The 22,412-nt window shown below is 40.4% G+C and overlaps 1 protein-coding gene across 8 annotated transcripts in view; it reads right to left on the reverse strand.

Annotated features, from left to right (window-relative positions):
* Positions 1 to 22,412, reverse strand: part of TRANK1 (tetratricopeptide repeat and ankyrin repeat containing 1) — a 53,144-nt gene that overhangs the window by 24,732 nt on the left and 6,000 nt on the right. For 5 of the 8 annotated variants that reach the window (XM_021386258.1, XM_021386260.1, XM_021386263.1 and 2 more), the window contains 11 exons: positions 17,284 to 17,422; positions 15,537 to 15,660; positions 14,362 to 14,512; positions 13,224 to 13,342; positions 11,284 to 11,367; positions 9,020 to 9,158; positions 7,818 to 7,949; positions 5,478 to 5,648; positions 3,550 to 3,702; positions 2,921 to 3,172; positions 1,939 to 2,115 (listed from right to left, as the gene is read on the reverse strand). In XM_021386258.1, the coding sequence (XP_021241933.1) occupies positions 1,939 to 2,115; positions 2,921 to 3,172; positions 3,550 to 3,702; positions 5,478 to 5,648; positions 7,818 to 7,949; positions 9,020 to 9,158; positions 11,284 to 11,367; positions 13,224 to 13,342; positions 14,362 to 14,512; positions 15,537 to 15,660; positions 17,284 to 17,417 (1,636 nt within the window). In that variant the 5' untranslated portion in view covers positions 17,418 to 17,422. The other 3 variants (XM_021386257.1, XM_021386256.1, XM_021386262.1) reach the window with 3 other exon arrangements.

The raw sequence follows: 22,412 nt of genomic DNA on the forward strand, positions 1-22,412 counted from the left end.
CTGCTGAAAGGAAGCAGGAATCAGGGCTGCTGAAAGGAAGCAGGAATCAGGGCTGCTGAAAGGAAGCAGGACGAGGCTGCATAGCCACAATCTGCACCAAAGGAACAGAAGGCGGTTTGCAAAGTAACGGAAGCGATTTTGCAGAAGCACCAGGCTAAAGTGGAAGGCTTTGATTTAAGGCGACTGTTGGTGTGGGTCTCTCGTAATGTAGGAGTAGATGGGGCTACAATTTATGACACAGAGATGTGGGACAAAGTGGGAGTGAGGCTGTGGGACGCAGCTACGTGCTCTGACCATGTGGCTAAAGACCTTTTGGGCCCCTGCAGATTGGTCTACCCTTTAGACCCCAGTCTAGTGAGCCGGAGGAAGGAAGCAGACTTGCACCTGCCCGATCCACGTGAGGTTTCATGTGTGATCTGCGAAGAAGTGGAGCTGGAGGGGGACTTTGACGTGGTTCAGGGACTGCATTCAGCTCTCAAGAGACTGCAGTCAGCCCTCACCCGCCCTGTAATTTACGAACCTAACAGGTGCCCGAAATGGGAGGGTATAAGTTTTCAAATAATAAAAGAGCTCCGGAAAGTGGTCCTTGGATTCAGGCTGGCTCCCCCTAATACCAGTAATCTGTTAGGCTTTATTTACACTCTTTCTCCTTGTGATTGCACAACCGAGGCATAATTGACTATGACAAGTACCCAGTACATGATGTGGATGGGCTTTTGGAGAGAATCTGCACAACAAAAGGCGATACAGAATACACTCCCCAATGCCACAGGCCAAGACACCATTCCCCTGGAACAGGATTGGTAGGAACCTGTGGGTTAGCAACAAAAGCCGAGTCACTTCTACAGAGAAGGCTTACGGAGGCAATCAGGCTGTAGATCCACTTGGTGCAATTATACTGCAGCCAATAACCAGCATCAAGCAATGCAACAACTACCTCAGGAACTTGTTCTTTTCCCTTAGCAGCTCAATAACAGAAGATGTTAAATTTGTTACGAGAATTTTACTGTTTTTGGCTACTAGGAATTTTGTATGATTTGCTTTATGACTGTTTAAGCAAATGGTGATAGTAAAATTACCCTTCCCAAATAATTTCGTTGAGCAGCTTGTTTAGAGTAACTGCAGTTTAATGGAATTGGTGTAAGTGTCCTAAGCGCAGGTTTATTATTCTTCATGTATAACAATATTTTTAAGTTCTTGCCATGTTATCAAGAGTATATAATGGGAAACTAACTTGCTGTTCAAAATGTGTGATCCCTTATTTTAGAAGTATATCCGCTTCAGAGCACAAAATAAGCTACGTGTCGAAACCTCATGGGATTGGTTTGATGGGTGGTTTCAGGGTTTATACAACTTCGTCAAAATGAGGGGAGGCAATGTAATTCTTGAGGGCGAAGTGGAGCTAAACAAATTTATCCTAAGTCGTTTGTATTTGAAGTGATTTCATTATGACAGTATAGAAGTTATGTAAGGTTTGGAGGCTATCATGACAGTGTCCTTTGGGTGTGATTGTAACAACAGTGAGTTTGGGTTTTAGTGTGGGAGTTTAGTCACAGCAAGACATGTTTTCAGTTTACTGAGATTGTTGTGTGAGTTAATATTATTTCTTCAGGTTTTTGCATGCTTGTTGGTATGTATTCCTTGTATTATATCGTGCCTTAGAACCATGATTAATAAGGCAGTCAACCAAGTGCTTGTTGTTCAAAGTAATAAAGAAGGCGGAGATGTGGGAAAACAAAGACTAATCCCCAACTTCGACTAACAAAAGACCCTAGGACACATGACCAAGGGGTTGGTACGCGGGTATAAAAGGTTGCAAGCACATACAATAAAGGGCTTTCGTCCTGCAATAGCAACGGAGTCCCTGCCTCAATTGCCACACTGCCTTTCTGCTAGAGATGTTTGTATCCCTCAGACTTATGCATACAAAAACCTTACCTCTTTTCTCTAAACAGATGTGGACTGCAGCATGCAAAGGAGTATCTCCTTGTGCAATGGAGATATTTCGAGGATCTGCACCCTTGGTCAGCAGCAAATACACCAGTTCAAAGTAATTCTTTTTCAGGCAGATTTGCAGTGGTATTTCAGATTTGGTTCCAATCCCATCTTGCAGAGCTAGCATGAAGGACGTGAAAATAATAGTGGTTAAATGTGATAAACCAGATCTGCAAACTACAAAAAGTGCTTATCAGAGAAATGTACAAATCGATTGCTGAGCAGGCAAAAAGAGTTTTTGAGAAAAAAAATCTTCAGAGTCTCCTCTAATCTCCCAATAATCTGTTGTTCTCCCAGTTCTCCTGTTGCAACAGGAAGACAGACAGGCCAGAACCTATCTTCTTCAAGTAAGTCAGTCACTGAATGAAACAAGAACCCTCCTTGCAATCCCAGACACAAGCCTGCAGCAGGACTGCGTGTCTATAATTTATAGCTAGCATCAAGTTATAAGATGAAATGAAAAATGGCAGAGTAATTCTAGGAATAAACCTTATGCAAAACAAGAAAAAATGATCATGTTCACACTGACTGAAAAAAGAAAGATACTCGGTCAGGCCCTTGAATTCACTGAAGTAGCCTGTGACAAGACAGCAGACTGAACCCCAAAACTGTGAATCACATTTTCTATCAGGATGATACTGTGGCTCAAGACAGGGAAAAAGTCCAAGAAAACTATAAGCAAAGGAGCAACAAGAATCCTTGCCCTTTTACCTCCTAATCCAACTCTAACAGCCAAAGTTCATTTGAAAAACATCTTTCATCCTACACAGCCCTAACAGATTTCCAGTGTAGCAAGTGCAGTAAATGTACTGCACCTCAACAAGCTGCAGCACTTATACAGAGCCACAAAAACTATTTCTGAAGCTATGCTGCTCCAAACATGCAAAAAACAATATCCTATGTTTTAAAAAAAGTAATTTTTCACCTCCTCTTTCTACCAAACATCTTATGAGGTGGACTCGCTCATCCAGTCTGTCACACTGCTGGATAATGCTGCCAATGTCAACATCTGAAAGACTGCAGGTTTTGAAGAGTCCTCCATCTGATGTGTTTTCCCCATTGGCTTTCCCTGTTAGCAACAGCAAAACTTCATGCCACATTTGCTTCTTCAACAACAGTTTTATGATGCTGTTAGCACAGGCTTGGGAGATGTTGCAAGCCACCCCTTCAGGAATTTCTGCAAGACAAGCAGGACAAAATAACTCACTCAAAAACAGACAATTAAATCCATCTCAATGTAAACAAATTTCAGAATAATGAGCTCATTAAATTCAAAGCACAGAACAGCAAAAATCTACACTTGTGTCCTTTTGTCTTTATGCTGACAGACAAATTACTTTTGGACACTTTTATTCATCATACTGAATTTTTGTGCGTATTATGGTGGGTTTTCACTGCAAAACACAGCAGTAAAAATAAGTAGAAGTACACTGTTCCAGTAATATCAACTGTAGAAACACGGAAATGAAGGAAGGGTAAGAGAGCAAAAACTGTATGTTAGCATCAAACACATTTTTCAAAACAATTAAGAGGAGAAATGGGAACTCACTGTACCTTTCACAGAAGAAAGCAGTTTCAGAAATCTCTGAAACACATCTTCCTTCAGTATATTTTTATGATGTACCCCATTTTCAAAACTGCAGAACTTAACAAACTGTTCGAGAGCATCCAGGAAAGAATCAACTGCAGCTCTTCTTCTATCTTCTTCTGCAAAACATTACACAAATTGAAAATCCAGTTCTTCATGGTTATGTTTTCAGGGCAGGATTGTAATACACTGTATTATTATACTTTGTATCCCAAAACACATTTAATATACTCATTAAATACTCTTTATATTAGTACATCAGGCTGAAAATTGCAATAGTTGACAAGCTGATGTACATGCAGGCAGGACATTGCTGCCTTGCAATGATAAGAATTTTCAGAGTAAATGACTAGGAACAGTAACACTTCCAGCATACGCTTTTAATCAGCTGCCCTGAGCTTGTTTGAATTCTCACTGGCATTTAACAAATACAGCCAGAGAATAATTTGCCCTTTTAAAACTAAACTAACAAACCAACAAACCCATCACAGCAAAATGACACCTACAGGTTTAAGATACTTGGGTAATGGACAATTGCTGATTTTAAATCATGTCCTAATCACTGTTTTTAAATGAAAACCAAAAGACTTAGCATGAATTTCCTGAAAATTTCAGGGAATTTAAGTACATCAAAGATCAGACAAAACAGTAGCTTTCCCCCCAAGGACAAAGCAACAGGTAAGATAAGTCACCTTTTTAGCAACCAGGATTAACCCCAGGGGTAAAGCAGAGTCTTGCTCTCCAGCCCCTTGCTTGCTGTGGGTAGACAGTTCCCCATTTCCTCTAACCAGCATCTCTCTGACTACACTGCAGTATAGGCAGCTCAGGTTTATCCCATTTGTTAAGGAAGACAGGAAACTATGTAAGGATTAGTCAATACTGATAGTTTGACACTGGGGTTTTATTGTACAATTTGTATGCTTTCTCGTTCTGATTTATTGATGTCAAAGTAGAATTCCCTATTATTTAGGCAATCATGCTTCATACACCAGTTTCCAGAACAGAAAGTTACAAAGAACAGAGAACTCAGAGTCCTCTTCAGAACTGATGGGCATTTATAAGAGCAGACTGAAAACGAGTTTAGCATGTCAATTCATGAAATTCCATGTTAGCACTGGGAAAATTAAGATTGGCACCTTTCCGTAAGACAACTGGTCTTTCACAAACTGCCCACAAATATCAGTAATAATTTTTAAAATAATTTGCAGTTTGCCCTTACTTCAAGTGTATAACTAAATTTTTAGTGCTCTGCTTTGGTTATGAGAGGCTCTCCAATAGTCTGCTCTGCTGCTCTTGTCCCTTATCATGTGAAGAGATTTTAAACGTTTCCATGTAACATGGGAGTTTCAGCTGCGTATCACCCATGTGGATCAAAAATGACTAGAACTTTCCGACCAAGGAGGATCTCTCACTAAAACATTATTTTTTTTTCAAAGCAGGTCATCATCTCTTCACATACATGTTCATCATCTCATGGTTTCTCTTTTTGGTCAACGTTTTTTCTTCATTTAAAGGATTTTAAATTTGTCATGGATATTTCTACCAAATGTTTCATTTGCCAAACACAGGTAAATGGTCGGAACTGATAAAAGCATCAAAAAGATGCAGTTTCTATGGCAGGAGGAGATTCTTGTGCTAATGAAAACAAATCCAGCAGTGGATAAGAGTAACTTGAAGCAATTTGCAATTACTTATTGCATGATACATTAAGAACATTAGTTGGACAGCAGACACCTTCAGGCAAGGACAAAATGTTCAACACTGACTCACCAGGGTGACAACTCATACAGAAAGTTACGTAAAATCCACCTACTATTGCCAATTACAAATAAAGCAATTCTGCATCTAAAAGATATAATTTAAAAACAAAAAAAGCACAGAGGCCATACAGTACCTTCCAGTTCCACAGAGGAGGAAGTGTGTTTCTCAATGTGACTGCTGACTGCTTTGACAGCATCAAAGTTTTTATTCTTTTTCAAAATATCTATGACGTTTCTTGACCGTGCATCTGGAATGGTAGGATCAACCCCCAAATTCAGAAGCATTAGCACATCTTCTGTTTGACCTAAAGCATTACAAGGAAAAGCATTAGAGGACGAATAATTCTCATTGTTCAGGGGTTGTTTTGTTTTGTTTGTTTGATTTCAAATTTGGCACAATTTCTAGCATAATTTATATATATACATATAAATTTTTCCAGTGTCTTAGGAATCGTTGGGTATTATCTCCAAATGAAACTCAATGAATTGTTAAAAAACTAATTATAAACTCTATCTTTGTTATTGTAAGTTGGGAAATGGGAGCTCTGAAACACAAAGTGACAGGGTGCCTCAAGAGCATTCCGCTGGTCAGAGGCAGAATGTCAAAAGCCCCTCCTTTATTATGCCCTAGCCCTGTTCTCCAGTTTTTAGGCAAACTGCTCTGCACATAAAGAAAAAGCAAAACAGGAGATTTTTCTATTGTTTGTCAGGTGACTTAACAAAACTGATTATTTTTTATATTCAGGCATGAATATTTACTGCTGTGTACTGATTTTCTTTCCTACGCAACAGAAAACACACTAATTTTGTGGTAATAAGCCTTGTAACAAAGATTTCTAGTTTAACTAACGGTAAGTATCATTGATTTCAACAGAAGTCACTTTAAGTGTTTTGAAATGCTATAGGGAATTACAGAACAAAGACAATAAATATAACAGTGACTTAAAGTTTTGACACAGAGTTTAATAATTATTCTCGAAGATGAGAAGCTCTCTTCTTGCAGTGTCCCACTGCACTCCCAGGGAGCACTTTACAGCCCTGCAAGCAGCAGTACTGATCTTCCAACAGAACAGCTGGAAGACCACAAGAACACCAAATCATGTAATGCAAGAGAAGACGAAGAAATGCTGATCAAAGAATTGTTAGATCATTATATTTCCCCCAGGCACAGCTCCACAGAACACAATCTCTTTAATTGCATGTGCTGAAGGAAAAATCTGGATGAGGAAAGAGATATGCAGACTAACACAGCTGTCACAGAACCACAGAAATGCTCAGGTTGGAAAAGACCTTCAAGATCATCAAGTCCAACCGCAACCTAACCACACTACTCTAAGAACCCACCACTAAATCATGGCCCTGAGCACCACATCCAAACGATTTTTAAGCACATTCAGGGATGGTGACTCAACCGCCTCTCTGGGGAACCTATCCCAGTGCTTAATAACCCTTTCTGTAAGGAAGTTTTTCCTGATATCCAACCTAACCCTCCCTGGGCACAACTTGGGGCCATTTCCCCTTGTCCTGTCACCTGTCACCACTGAGAAGAGACCAGCCCTGCCCTCACTGCAATCACCTTTCAGGTATTTGAAGAGAGCAAGAAGGTCTCCCCTCAGCCTCCTCTTCCCCAGACTAAACAGCCCCAGCTCCTTTAGTCGTTGTTGTGCTTTGTCTGTACAAGTCTTACCATTCAAACTACCTTAGGAATTAGTTTTTGTTAATGGATGGATGCAAGAGTTTTAATATATTTATAAATATATCTATAAATATATATCTGGTCTCTTCTGGAAACAGAAGAGTCTTATAGTAAAAGATGTTGCAAAAGAAGTATGACTTCTTTCCAGGAAATGAAGTTAGTTAGACATAGACTGCCTGCATCTCATTCATACTATTAGAGAGCCACCAGAATGTCACTGTGTTCAACGACCTCGAAGAGTGGATACATCTTGGCGCCGATGCTTGTTTCCTGAGGCCACCTCGTGGTCAGCGTAAGAAATACAAGGAAGAAAGCCAGGCTAAATTACTGTAAAAGAGACCTCACAGAAAACTTGAAGGAAAGGATTTCATTTTTAACCTCTAACAAGGTACACTGCTACTTAGATTTTAAAGCTTCACCTAGTTAAAACAAACAAACAAGTAAAACAACAGAAAAATATGATAGGTCTCTAGGAGGTCAAGGCACATTTAGATTTAAAAGGTAACTAAAAACTACAGTGTACTTACTGGAAAGTCATAACCAATCAAATCAAGAAGCAAAAAAAAAATGGTCACCAAATCAAGTATACAGACTTATAAGGGAATTACTGACATGCTTAAATATCAGTTATTATATTCAGATAACAGGGATCTCTCATTTTCTTCCTTGTATGTAGCAGCAAACACTGGGGTCTGAAATTTTCTTCCATTCCTCAATTTCCTATATGACAACAAAACACCACACGAGTAGGAATAAAAGAAAAAATAACTGCATTTACTGCGTTTCCGGGAATAGTCACTGGAAGATGCCACAATGTGCAGGAGGGTGCATCCATCTCTGTCTTGCTGGTTGATTCTATCCTTCAAGTCTGGCCTCTGAGACAGTAACCATCTGAAAATATGGTTCTTTTCTGAAATGATAAAAGAAAACACTTGTTATAAATAGTAAATAGATGCAATAGAAATAGATGCTGTTTTTCTCTCTAGGGAACGCAAAGATGCACCTGTATGAAACCTTTTCTCATACATGGGGAGTAAGGGAGGTAAAAAAAATAAGCAAGAGAAATTATGGCATGAGCCAGCTGCATTGTGGGAGACATGGCACTACGTTCTCACAGACTCCCAGCATGCGTCACTTAGTTGACTCATAAATCTTTAGCACGTACAGAAAATGTTGTTCCACACTGAGGTGGCAGGAGGAAATACTTTATTTTTGTCAAAGTTAGCATACCTAGGATCTGGAAGACTCACATCAATCACACTTTAGCTCCAAAACTTAGAAGAGAACATCCATATTAGGTTTTTATCGCTAACAGCACAGATAAAAAAGAGAGTTTACAAAATTCTTAAAATCACAGAATCATAGAATGGCTTGGGTTGGAAAGGACCTCAAGGATCATTAAGTTCCAACCCCCCAGCCACAGGCAGGGTTGCCAACTGCTAGATCAAGTACTAGACCAGATTGCCCAGGGCCCCATCCAACCTGGCCTCAAACACCTCCAGGGATGGGGCATCCACAGCCTCTCTGGGCAGCCTGTTCCAGTACCACATCACTCTCTCAAAACTGCCCCCCAACATCTAATCTGAATCTCCCTCCCCTTAGTTTAAAACAATTCCCCCTTGTCCTTTCACTATCTACCCTTGTAAAAAGTTTATTTCCCTCATGTTTATAAACTCCCTTTAAATATCGGAGGGCCGCAATGAGGTCTCCCAACAGCCTTCTCTTTTCCAGGCTGAACAAGCCCAGTTCCTTCAGCTTGTCTTCATAGGAGAGGTGCTCCAGCCCTCTGATCATCTTTGTGGCCCTCCTTGGGACCCTCTCCAAAAGCTCCACATCTTTCCTGTGTTTTATTGATACATGTGAAGTCATGCTTACGTCATGCTGATCTAATTATATTTACTTGCTTAGTCATGCTGATCTAATTACATTTACTTTAAAGAAGACAACACTTGGTTTATTTTAGCAGTGGTCATCACTTACTTGCTTTGATACACAATCTGATAACAGCATGAAGGGGATAAACTCCAATGGATTCAACTTTTGCCCCAATGGAAATCAGCCATTTGACTAATTCTGCTACATTTTGCATCGTCTCATCACATCCATACAACTCAAAAGTCTGATAACAAAGAAAAGAATCGCAATATGTTATTTTATATTCACAAAAGACATTCTTTTAAAATCACATTTCCACATTTTTTATGACAGGAATTGCTGGAACGTAACAACAGTAACAACCAAGCCATACTCATGGTAAAATGAAACATTTACCACATACCTAACAGTTCCAGTAGAAGTTCAAAGCAAATACATTTCTCCAATGAGATGTTTGTGAATTTTGAAACACTTTTCCTGCTCTGAAAAGCACTGAATTGGAAGCCTATTTTGTAATACATATTTCTGTATTTCTTCCCTGTAAACTGATGGCAACTTTCTGCCTTGCAAGTCTATTAAATGTTACTACATTCCAGTGCACACCTTGCTGTAACTAGGTATTGTACTTTCTAAGCTCAGATGAGGCCGCTTCTGCAAGCAGTTATCCTAAAGCAAGAAAAGACTGAAGAAATGTTTGAAATTGGAAAACAGGAGTTATTGACTGAGGGAAGGAGGCACAGACAACCCAGGTAACATCCCTCACACAGCTCAGGAATCCCATCAATGGAAAGCAGGACAACGCCTCATTCTCTCATCCAGCCCAGGAAGCATCTGGCATTATTAAGACAGCAATGATAATATAACTGTTCACACAAAGAAAAGCTGTCAAGTATGGATTTTACAGGAAAATTTACACACCAAGACTGTAAGCAGAGAGTCTGACAAGAAAAAGCCTGAACCAAAAAAAGATGCTTTAGAAGGGACTTAATGAGCATCAAGTACAGTCTACAAGCAACAGAGACACTGACACAGGAACTCTGGAGGTGAGCAGAGGAAGCTCAGAGGGAAACTGAGACAGTATGCCAGGAGGATCTGGCCATGAAGAGCTACTCAAAAACGGTGTTTAGACATAATTTCTTCATCTGTACCAGCCATTTTTTAAATAGCAGGCTTTGCACAGCCTTCCAACATCCACAAATAAATCTTTCTTTCTAACACCTCATGCCAAATTTTGACTGGCAAGTATTACTGTTTGTGCACAGTTACAAAAATGAAATACAACAAACTATAGGGAATATATGGTGGCAGCAGGGGAAGTTCCAGCTGTCAGAAAGCCACATTTTCCTCTAATTTTTGCAAAAGAGAAGCAGTGCTTATTGATCTTTCAGGGCCTGGACTCTGACCCACCTCTCTCCCTGCAAAAAGCTGATCAAATGCATGAGGGATGAAGGAGGGTAGCATAAAGTCCCATTTAAGCTTCTCTACTGGCATTAACACGGCACACTTGTCCAATGCTAGCTAATGATGGCATGCTTGTGTAAACACATCTGCTTTCTAATGGTCCACAAGAAATGCTTTACCTCAATTGTTATTGAAACAGGATGGGCATCCATTGCACAATAACAGATACATACACTGTGTACTGCCTTCAGAAACTTGGCAGGCTACTACTATGGACACCAGCTGCTACTTCACATGCACAAGGTGGGCACAGATTGACAGCAGATGCCATCATCTCAGTGAAAGGCATTAGAACTGTGGCTACTTGGTCTATGTGTTTCCAACTTATAAACCCCCAACATTATCTGGAAGGTAAGCCTTCAGGGAGCCAGTTTAGTGGCCTGCGTCTAAAGCAACATACCAAAAATTTGGGGCACTGAGTAAAGAAAAATTCCAACACAGCAGTGGGCTCAATTTTTCATAATCAGACGCAGTATCATGAAACAGACCAGAAGCAGGCCAGCAAAACACAATACCACCCTATCCCAGGAATACTGCAAGTTATCCTGGTTGGAAAACACATCCAACTTAACAGATATCAAACATTTTTCTACCTTAAATCTAGTGTTAGGTTCCAGGTCTGACATGAATAGCTTGCTGTACTTGAGAGGAAGATGTCTTTTTGTGACCAAGTAGGGGAAATACTAAATTGCATCTAAAAACTATACAAATTAAGTATTTTTTAATGATCAGATGAAAAGGGACAAAACAGATGATTTAATGTAACCATATATTATTTAACATAACCATATGTTATTTTTCATTTTATTTTTCTCTCATCTGTTTTAACCTTGCCCACAAGATGGAAAATCTCCCACTGAACAGAAAAAAAAAAACAGACACAAATTTTTAAAAGTTTGTTACTTTACCTCAAAGAGATTTTTCAGTGGTAACTGGTTAACTCTGAGATTGGTGGGCAATTCTTTCTTCTTGGACAACAACAACAGAAAAGACTAGGAAAAAAACAACCGTGGTAAGTGCACTTAGAAACTCTGTTATTCACTGCTTCACTAAACTTTGTGGCAGAGTGAAACAAGGGCTAACAACATTTCAGATCTTTTTTTTAATATTGTAACACATCACTGAATTTCCCTTTTCATTTTGCAATTGAGTTAATGTATTTACAATGGACTGTGAGAAGCTATGACCAATTAAAATCTCATAAGAAATAGAGACCACATGGAAAGGGTCAGATCCTAAAAGTATCTCCAGTACACCTTTGGTAGTGACCCTTTTTCAATAAGGATAAGAAAGAAGATCTATGTAATTACAGGCCTGTCAGTTCTACTTCGGTGCCTGATAAAATTACAGAGAAGATCATCCTGGGAGTTACTGAAATACACATGAAAGACAATGCACTAACTGGTCAAAGCCAGCACACGCTCATGAGGGGAAAGTCCTTTTTAATGAATAATTCTCCTTTCAGGGCAAGATTACGCACCTGGCTGAACAAGGGAAGCCAGCAGATGTGACGGTTTTGGATTTCAGTAAAGCTTTCAATACTGTTTTTCATGACGTGATGGGTGAGCTCAGCTTGGGCTCAAAAGGTTACAGTAAACAGGGTTACATCAGGCTGGCAGCCAGCCATTGCTGGGGCTCCCCAGGGCTTCGTTTTAGGGCCAGTTCTCTTCACTGTTTTCATCAATGACTTGGATGCATGATTTGAAAGTATACTAAAGAAGTTTGCGGATGACACTACATTAGGAGGAGCTGTTGATTCCCTTAAGGGCAGAGTGGCCTTGCAGAGAGATCTTAACAAACGTGAGGGCTGGGCAGTCAGCAACCACATGAAGTTAAACAAGGCCTGCAGCTCCTCACAGGGAGTGGAGGGGCAGTGCTGAGCTCTGCTTTCTGGTGACAGTGACAGAGGACCAAGGGAACAGCACAGAACTGTGTCAGGGGAGGGTCAGCTGAGGTTTAGGGACAGGTTCTTCACCAGAGGCTGGTGGGCATGTATTGATCATGTACTGATCCACCTAAGTGCGTCTTCAAATCCTGAACTGCACTCTCGTGGGTCGACCTTGTAAGGCTGCCAGTTGCTCTCCTTCTTTGATCCTGGTGCTCACAGGGCTTTCTCACACTTTTTCCTCACTCTGCCATGCAGCGTTTTGCCTCTTCCTAGATAAGTTTCCCTGAGACTCCTGCCAGTGGCCGTTGTGCCCAGCCATGCCCTGCAGTGAGGCTATTGGAGCTGGCTGGAAAAGGCTGTGTCCGGCATGGGACAGAGCCAGCCTCGCCACACACAGCAGCCCCGCAGCCCCCTGCCAGCACCTAGCGACCAACACACTGTAATTGTGACAATGAACCATTTTTCATACAGTCATTATTTAAAAAGAGGGTTAAAATAACTTCAGGTGATTCTCCTGGTTTTCCAAAATAATCTGGCTTTATTGACCAACTGTGTACTTCCACTGAGTGGATCCTTCATCCAAAAGAAAAAGACACTAAGAATACATTTTTATCCCTTCAATGTCTTTAAGAATAATGGAGCCCCTAGATGGAATCAAAACAGAGAAAACAGCAAGAGACAAGTGGGATCTTAACTTTGTTGTATCCCTTTGAGAAATGAATTTTGGAAATTATTTTGAACTAAGAATATTTTTCAAGGAAAAAAATCAAGAAAATTGAAACAAGGAACAATAAAGATGAATTGTTTTTTTATCTTAGAGGTAACACAAGCTTACCCCGAACAGGTACCAGTGACTGTCTTTTTGTACAGCAGTACTACACTAGTCTACACTTGATCTTAGTCAAAAGGCTGAGAAGCGAGTATGTAACATTTGTTTTCACTTCACAGGGACAGACTTACCTGCCACTTCCCTTTCTGAGCCAACTTTTCCATCACTGCCTGCCAAATCAGTGCATCAAACCTTGCACTGAATATATAATCATACGCGGGGTAGAAAGTTGGTGGCAAGACCCGTTCATCTGCAAAAGTAAGAAGTTATGAAAAGTATGTAGTATATGCAGCACTTTTAAAGTTGTGGTCTCCAACTAAATTACTTCACTGCAGAGGGACAGCTTTAGTATTAATACTCAGGAGAATGCTAATAGGGAGCAAACGTGATTTCTTTAGCATGACAACTCTTGGCCACCAAACTGAAATGGTACCTTTCTATCAGCAGCCAGTCCTCTTTAAACATGAAAAAAAAAAGAGTCCCTGCCCTCATGTAAACCCAAAATCACTGTGGTGTATTCATGACTTCTTGGTAAACCAAGCAGTGGATGCTGCTGAGATAATCCACATCCTTAACACTGGGCTGTAAGTTCAACTGAACACAGCACAGGCACAAACCAAATACTTGCCACACCTGCAGGCCCCATCAGACAATGCTTGCAAACCAGACAAAAAAAAAAAAAGTAGGGTAAGATAGACAAGGAGAGAAGTTTAAGAGGGAAGGGAGACATAGTGCATATGTCACTTGAAAACAAGTGAACGATGGCACAAAAAGACCAAATTCACTCTTTTCACTGCTGACCATTTTTAGTTGAGGGACAGCTCCCCCACAAGAACTGAGAGCTTAAATTTAAGCCCAGTATCTTCCAACCATTTTCAAATCTACCTAGCTAAATGGAAGTCAGAGCAGTTTGCAGAAAAGGCACTAAAGCCTTAGATGTATGGAGCTCCAAATCTCCAGCCATGGCTCCCAGTCTCTGAATTTCAACCTTTTCTAACTGATCTACAACTGATATCTTCATGTGAGACAACATGCTCCCCTGCACACTGTTTTCAGATTGCTGGTATCTGCTGTACACAAACTGTACCAAGTTTACCCCATACTTTTAATGTGGCTACTCTACACATTCATAATCCTCAAGCAGATTTCTGTTGCTGAAGGAGAGCGAAATAAATGCTTTGGGGAAGGATGTCCTACAAAGGTCTCTTGTGTTGTCTCCATCACTATTGAAGGGTTCTTAAAATAATTAAGCTTTTAATTTGAGCTTACCATTGACACTTGTGAAGATTCCTGCTATAAAATCAGCAATTTGAGCTTGATCTACAGAACCATTTAGAAGAGTCAAACCTCTATGAAACATAGAAATCGCGTTATAGCTGTTTGATAACATGATCAGTGAGTGGCCAGCTCTGTAATAAGCCTATGAAAAAAGAAGAACAAAAAAGACCACTGTTGAGAAAGTATTCAGAGATCTTGACTACAAAATCACAGAATCTCAGGTGTTGGAGGGGACCTCTAGAGATCATCTAGTCCAACCCCCTGCTAAAGCAGGCTCCCTGCAGCAGGTCGTGCAGGTAGGCACCCAGGCAGGTTTTGAATACCTCCACAGAAGGAGACTCCACAACCTCTCTGGACAGCCTGTTCCAGAAAAGTTAACAAAAAGTTATCATTTTCTCCTAAATTCACTTAGTATGGTATAAAATGGCATGTAGTGCTATTTTCACAGCTTCTCACACACATATTAAAAAAAAAATGCAACTGAAATCCCTTGTAATTCACATTGTGTTACTGATGTCATTGCACATACTGTGAAAGAGCAATAAATACATATAGACACCTACAGAAAACATCTTGAAAATCAACTACGGGATAAGAAGACATACTGCTAGCAACTATCCTGGACAGAAATTTTTCTTGTCACAAGGTCCATAATATACATTTATGTCATTATGTCACTGTTTAGTAGCATTCTGCAGTATTTAAAACAATGCATATGTTCTTTAGCCAATGGTACCTGAATACATTTATGTTCACCACTGAACTAAGTTTTACTGTCTCAGACTCACAGTGGAGTCAGCTTATTCAAAACATATCCTGGTCAATCCTGCACCACCCTGGGTCCCCAGCATCAGAAGAGCACATAAGACTTTATTACTTGCTATCACCTTGTCTGTGATATTAAAAGAAGAGTTATCTTCTTAAAAGCATTAGTACCTTTCCTGTTGGGACCAGAAGGAACCAGCAAGGAAAAGAAAGCTGCTTTATTTTATCATAAGTAGTATTACAGTAGTAATTTTGATGTTCATGTGCACAGACAGATACCGATTCTGTAATTTTTAATGCTATAGTACATCTTAAAAACAAAACACAACAAAAAGCAGACACTGACACTTGGTTTAAAATGTAATACAGGCAAAAAATTGCCAGCCTAAACATGTGAATACCTTAACATACTCTGGATCCCAGCGTAAGCTCTCGAAGGCTGAAAGCATTGCTTCTCTCCATTTACCAAGATTGTACAAGCAAGTTGATTTGTTGCAGTATAACACAGCTATGTCCCCGGAACACCTGAAAAAAAGTTAGCAGCAAATAATTGCTTATTCAACTTAAAAAAAAAAAGGATGCAAGGTAGTTTATAGTTAGCAACAAGAAAAAGGAAAACGTGCACACATCACTCACCTAACAAACTCAAAAGGAAAAACAGAGTTGTAGAAAGTTAACAGAATTTGAACATCAGCTATAAAATCTCTTAGTGACACCCCAAATGGTATCTTAGTGATATTCTGGCCCCTTCTGAAGCAGGAAGTCAAGCCACTGGAGTACTGCAGTAAGCACTGAACTTCATGATACTTGTGGGTCCCTTCCAATGCAGTATATTCTATGATGCTATGAGAGTTTAGGGACAGTTTAGAAAACCTAGAGACATCTAGACATTCAGTGAAAGTCAGTAGCCAGGAATGGGAGAGAATGGACACAGGAAAGGTGTAACAAATGCTAGACAGACTTTAGTCATCAAAATACAACCAAGAAGTGTTTTACTGTATCATCAGTTGATGACATCATTACAATTATCTACATTTCTGTCAGCTGAAGAAATAAACATATTTCAGAGAACAGAATATACTGAAATACTTACATCTGGATGTGAGAGTTTCTGGAACAAGCTTCCTAAAACTTACAGTTCTACACAGGGTAGTGGGGAGCCTGAAAAGTCTGTCTTGTCTGTGCTGAAACAAATATCTTGTGGCATGGTGCTGTATCCTCCCTCTTATTCCTATCTAGTAATTTACACTCAGGAAAGTTGTTTCAACTACACTGAACATATTCAGAGCACACTCTCTCATGCAAGCAAATCCTGCCAAGGCAACCTGCAGCAAGGGGAAAGGGAATGCTCAGGAGCAGACCCCAGCGGGAAGAGGAAGCCCCACTCCCTGCAAAGGGCAGAATCAGGGGCTGGTGGAAACGGCCTTCTTGGCTCTGTCCTCGCTTGGTCTCACTCCCAGCACAGCTCCAGACTGCGTTTTACCATCCTTTGTCTAATGGCAAACAGTCAAACTAAATTAATGGCTGGTGTTAAATAAGGTTCATAGTGTCACTAATACATGGTAGTAATGAATATTTAAAAGTTAACATAATGCCCAACTATTTCACCGTTAATCATCATGTTAGCAATCAGTGTTAAGACAACAAGCTCTTGGCATTTGGAAAGAAACATCCACAGAACTCTTTGGCTGAAGCTAGTTTTCACCAGATTTGTGAACACTAGGAAAGCTCAAATACCAAGAACAAAGTAACCTGCATGAACTGTTTTCAAAATAATCAGTGATCCGTGTAACCACAGACACCGACGTGACCAGTACCTGGCAGAACCACAGCAACATTAATCCACAACATCTCAGCTACTAAGCAGAAGTAATTTAACACAAACCAACATAATTTATGGAAAAATATTTTGCACTTTAATTACAGTTATTATTAATGCTTATATAAAAATATTCAGGTTAAAGTTGCTAACTTATCTCACACATGATATATCAAGAGCAGCAATTCCTCCTTAATTATAAAACTGATCCATCAAAGAGTGTGACAAAAGACACAACAAAATTGTGTGTCAGGGTAAGAGTTAACCACAGAACTGCACGGATTTCTGACTGTCCTACAGTTCACATCTTGTAATTAAAGAATACTTACAGGCCCCACTGCCTTAACTGAACGAGCATATACAGAGCTTGATCGTACTTCCTGATGGCCAAGGTGTAATTTCCATTTTTAAAATCCTGATTCCCATCTTGTTTCATAAACTGTGCATATTCCATGGCATCCATGCTCGCTGTGAGGAAAAAAGAGGAAGAAAACAGGGATTTATGAGACACTTCATTCCCCAGAATCCACTTCAACTTTCATCTTAGGTTTTGCACCTTTGAAAAGTAGGACAAAAGAGTACATCATTTTGGTATGCTGAAGTTGGAATAGTAAAATGTAACTCAGGTACTAACCTCATTTTTGCTTTTGATACCTCAACCTTCCAGCTACTTTTTAATCACATTTTTCTCATTTTTTCCTTTGGGTCTTGAACCTTCTTTTTAAAAATTAAGTTTCCAAATTATTTAAATGTGTGCACACTCATTAAAAACAAGAGGATATGAATCTGAGACAACAGAGTTCATATAGTTAAGAAATGCATGAAGGTATACATTTCAATTAGTTAAAGACAAAACTCATTTACTTGTTTTTTATTGATCTTTATGACTTTTCCTTTATCTGGTCTTTCCGGCTAGACAGTTAATAATCCAATGTACACAAGATTGCTTTGAAACTTGATTACTGCATGAAAATGCTGCCATGTAAGTCTATTAATAGTGCATGAAGACCTTCAAACAAATTTAAAATCGTTATTAAAATAAGCATATCCAGCACTTGGAGAAATCAAAGATTGAAACGGGCATCAACTGCAAATGATAGAAAATGCACTTCATAATTAAAACTGTAAAATTAAGCTCCTTACATAAAAGTAATCACCATTTGAAGAAGCAGGTAAACAGATACAAGGGGAAAAACAGCCACATGTAGACTGAGAAACAGCATCTCAAGATCACAGACGAAACAATCAACAAGTCTCAAGCAGAATCACTCTTCACAACTGGATTTTATGATTAAAAGCCATTTCCATTACCTGGGAAAGCCTCCATTAATCTCACTAATCTCAGTATTAGCAAATAAGATTAATAATCCCAGAAGGAACACACAGGTTTACTTATTATCCTGCTGTTAACCAGCATGGAACAGAACCAGTGACAACCTGTAACATCGCAGCCTACTAACAGAACCTGTAACAGCTCTTCACAACAAACTAAAAGAGGTATTTTTAAATACGTGAGCCGACAGACAAAGCACAAAACCATAGTGACATTTTCTCCATAGGGTCTCAAGGCGAACCCAAAACACTGCAAATCACTGCTGTATTGTTAGTACAGAGGATTAAGAGGCACGCTATGGGTGGCACTGTGCCTTGCCAGGTGAAATGCAGTGAGCAGACAGGGGAGAAGAAGCACACACGCCGCTGCAATGGCAACAACAAGAGAACCAGGTGCTACAGCAAAGCTCAGAGCAAGGCTGCTTGAGGCTGGCTGCAGCAAGGCCACTCAGAAGTTAGGCCTTATTTATTTAAACAAATAATGCTCCGTGATGATGTCTGCAATGCAAACATCGCAGGAAGAAGTAATGAAATTCCTGGATATAGACTAAACTGACTATAAGCTGACTAATAAGTGGTTCCATCTATGCAAGGCTGGGGGGAGGTATGATGACAAGGTTGTACTGGAAGAGTAATTATGACAATTATGCTATGCAAATTAAATCATCACTTCACTGAACCATGCACATGTAATACAGAGTTTCAAAACACTCCTTATGAGACAGCAAGTCAAGTGTACTCACAGCTTACGTGGGTCTTTTGGACACTGCATGGTATGAACATTATTTTAGGGGGAGAAATAAAAAGGGGGAGAATAAAAAGCAAATGCTAAAAGATAGTTCCATCTTGTATTTTTCTATTTTTTCTTTTTTTCTTTTTTACCGTCAGAAGGTTAAATAAATGACTTTCACCGAGAATAATACCAAAACAGTTCAACTGCAAAGGGTTTCGTCGTGTAGTAACAGACATTAACCTGTGGTTTTCTAAATAATATTTGAATTTCAAGTTGTTTTTTTTTTAAGAAAAGCTTAAAGAAAAACTAAGGTAGTTTTTTTTACACAGGATTATATTTATCTTACTTTTCTTTGTAGCCTACTTAAAGTATGAATAGAAATAAATGTTACCCAAAAGAATCTTGAAGGATTCCTTTCCCCACAAAAAAGCAAAAGCCCTCCAGTTTCAACACAGATTTCAAAAAGTCTTTGGAATGTGCAACGTGATGAGAAATTTCGGAACTGAGCTCCCTTTTTCAGCCCAGGAGGTGACAGCCCGTCCCAGCCCCTCCCACCTTGGAGCAGATCTCCAGCAGAATACCAATTCCCATGCTTTTCTAGCACTGCAATTTGCCATCCAAAACCCCAAACCATAGGTCATTTAAATAACTGGGATGCCTGCTGAAGGCTTTAGCAACTACACCCAAGAGATGCACAGGCATGCAAATCTGACATGTAAGTAAATTACCCAAAATAATTGCTGTACTGACTAGCACAGTTTGTCTTGCTATTGCCTAACATCTTCCTGCAGCATAAGCAGTTTTAACTCAAAAACCAGAAGGCTGACACCTAGTGCATAAAGTGTGTTGAGTGTGGCTAGCATTAAACAAAAAAAATCACCCATTTCTCTGTCTTCCACTGGCACAAGGAAAGATGAAATGTCTGGACCACAAGTGCATCTGAATATAACTAACAAAAGACTGTCCTGGTGAGACAGGTTCCTTTCCAAAAATGGGGTTTTCTCCATAAAACACAAAACTGCTGGGGAAAACTCACAGGTCCAAGAGACTCATGGTCAAGGAAATGCTGAGACCTTGTCCCTCAAAGGAAGAAAAGGAAAGAAAAAAAAAAAAAGAGCTAGACAAGATGACCCATTGTCAACGGTTTATGGGCTGGTTTGGCCTCATTCCACAACTAGTGGGACCAGGGGACCCACAGACCCACGCCCCAGGAAAAGGAAAGCCGTGAAAAGTCTCTTCTCAAACCTTGAGTATCAGTCATCTTCAGAGGTAGAGTAGTAATCGTGACAATGCCTTCCTCTACATCTTCTCTTTTAGCCCTCCTTGGCATTGGCAACAGTGGTCTCGTTGAGGGCTCCTCCCTTGTAAATAGGGGCCACTCCCCTGGATCTTTTTCCTCTGCTTCCTCCTCTTCTCTTACAGTATTTTCTTCCTCTTTCTTCTGTTCTAAACAAGGTGACATTTGTTTCAATTTCTGTCCTCTTACAGGGGCAACGGACATCGATTCTGGTGCTCCCTGTGATTGATCAGGGTGCTCAGTTTCAATGCTCTTTCTCTCCAGCTCAGCTCGGGGTCTGTCTCGTTCAGTTTGGAGACTGTCTAGCTTGGATTGGAAGGTGCCTCGCTCGGTTTGAAAGTTGTCTCGCTTGTTTTGGAGGGTGCCCCATTCAGATTGGAGGATGTCTCGCTCGGATTGGAGATCCTTTCTCTCAGATTGGAGATCCTTTCTCTCAGATTGGAGATCCTTTCTCTCAGATTGGAGATTCTCTCTCTCAGATTGGAGACTTTCCTCCTCAGCTCGGAGACTCTCTTGCTCAATCTGGAGATTCTGTTCCTCGGCTAGAAGACTCTCTTTCTGGACCTGGAGATTATCCCTCTTGGCTCGGACTCTCTCCTGGTGACTCCCTCTTTCAGCTTGGAGACTCTGTTTCTTGACCAGGAGACTCTCTTTCTGGACCCAGACATTCTCCCTCTCAGTTTGGACTCTCTCCTGGAAACTCTCCCTTTGGACTCGGATACTCTCCCTTTGGGCTCGAATATTCTCCGTTTCAGTTCGGATACTCTCCGTTTCGGCTCGGATACTCTCCGTTTCGGCTCGGATACTCTCCGTTTCGGCTTGGAGACTCTCCGTTTCGGCTTGGAGACTCTCTGTTTCGGCTTGGAGACTCTCTGTTTCGGCTTGGAGACTCTCTGTTTCGGCTTGGAGACTCTCTGTTTCGGCTTGGAGACTCTCTATCTCAATTTCAAAGACTCTCTCCCTCTCTTGGATAGTATTGAATAAGGCCCGATAAGCATAAGCTAGGCCCCAAATAATTTGTGCCTTCTCAGATCTGCCTGAGCCGCAACATCCCTGTCTCAAATATCTGCTTAGGCTCTCAGGATCTTGCAGGTGTTCAGGAGTAAAGTTCCATGACACCGGTGATGCCCATTTCTCTAAAGTCTCTCCCAAGTCCCTCCACACTCCCTGCCACTCAGTATTCTCTGGCTTTGGGGAAGGCTTTCTCAAAATATGATAAATACAGATACTGATGACGAGTACATTCAGGGAGACTGACAACATGGTCATCAGATGAGCATTCAAAAAACGCATAAAGGATTCAAGGGAGAGACTGGGAGACTGTTTAAAAATCACAAGTTCTGTAAAATTAGTAATTCCCTCTGGAGTTGTGTGCCACACTGTATGCAGATACCAGGTAGGTATTTCCATCAGTGTTTTTAATTCGTCATATATACATATAGCTCCACAGAGTAGAGCGGCAAACTTAATTAAGGCCCAGTACGTTCTGAGCATTAAAAGAGAAAAAATGATGGAACACAATCCCTTGAAGAGAAGTTTTACAAGAGAAAGCATTTTTTTTTCTCTTTACCGAAGCAAGCTGGCGGCACCCAAAAAGTTTACAAATATCCCAGAATATTGGCAGTCCGCCTGGACTTCAAGGCCTTGTTTTCGATACAGCACCTGAGGTACTGATAAGATTTCTAACAAAGCTCTCTGAGAGCAGAGGGAGAGTTGTTCTAAAAGTACGTCCTTTCCCAGCCAAGGCAGCCTATGCCTGCATTCTCCACGAAAAATGTCAACAGTTTACAGTCTGGTTCGGTCTGGTTCCGTGACTAATGGGGCAGGGGGACCCACGGACCCACACCCCAGGAAAAGGGGGAAGGGGGAAAAGGGGAAAGGGTAGGGAGATGGGCCTAAGAACAAAACAGCGGCAACGATCTGAGGAGAAACAAACTAATTTACTAAATATGATACCGGAATGCAAGACAACACAATACAATGCAAAATAATTAGAATTGAAGCTAATAAATCAAATAAAATGAGAGAGAGAGTGTCCAAACACCAAAGGCCTTACTCTAATGCTGAAGGTGAGACGGCTAGGGAGCACACACGCT

Source organism: Numida meleagris, chromosome 2, assembly GCF_002078875.1.
Source record: "Numida meleagris isolate 19003 breed g44 Domestic line chromosome 2, NumMel1.0, whole genome shotgun sequence".
Taxonomy (NCBI): Eukaryota; Metazoa; Chordata; class Aves; order Galliformes; family Numididae; genus Numida; species Numida meleagris.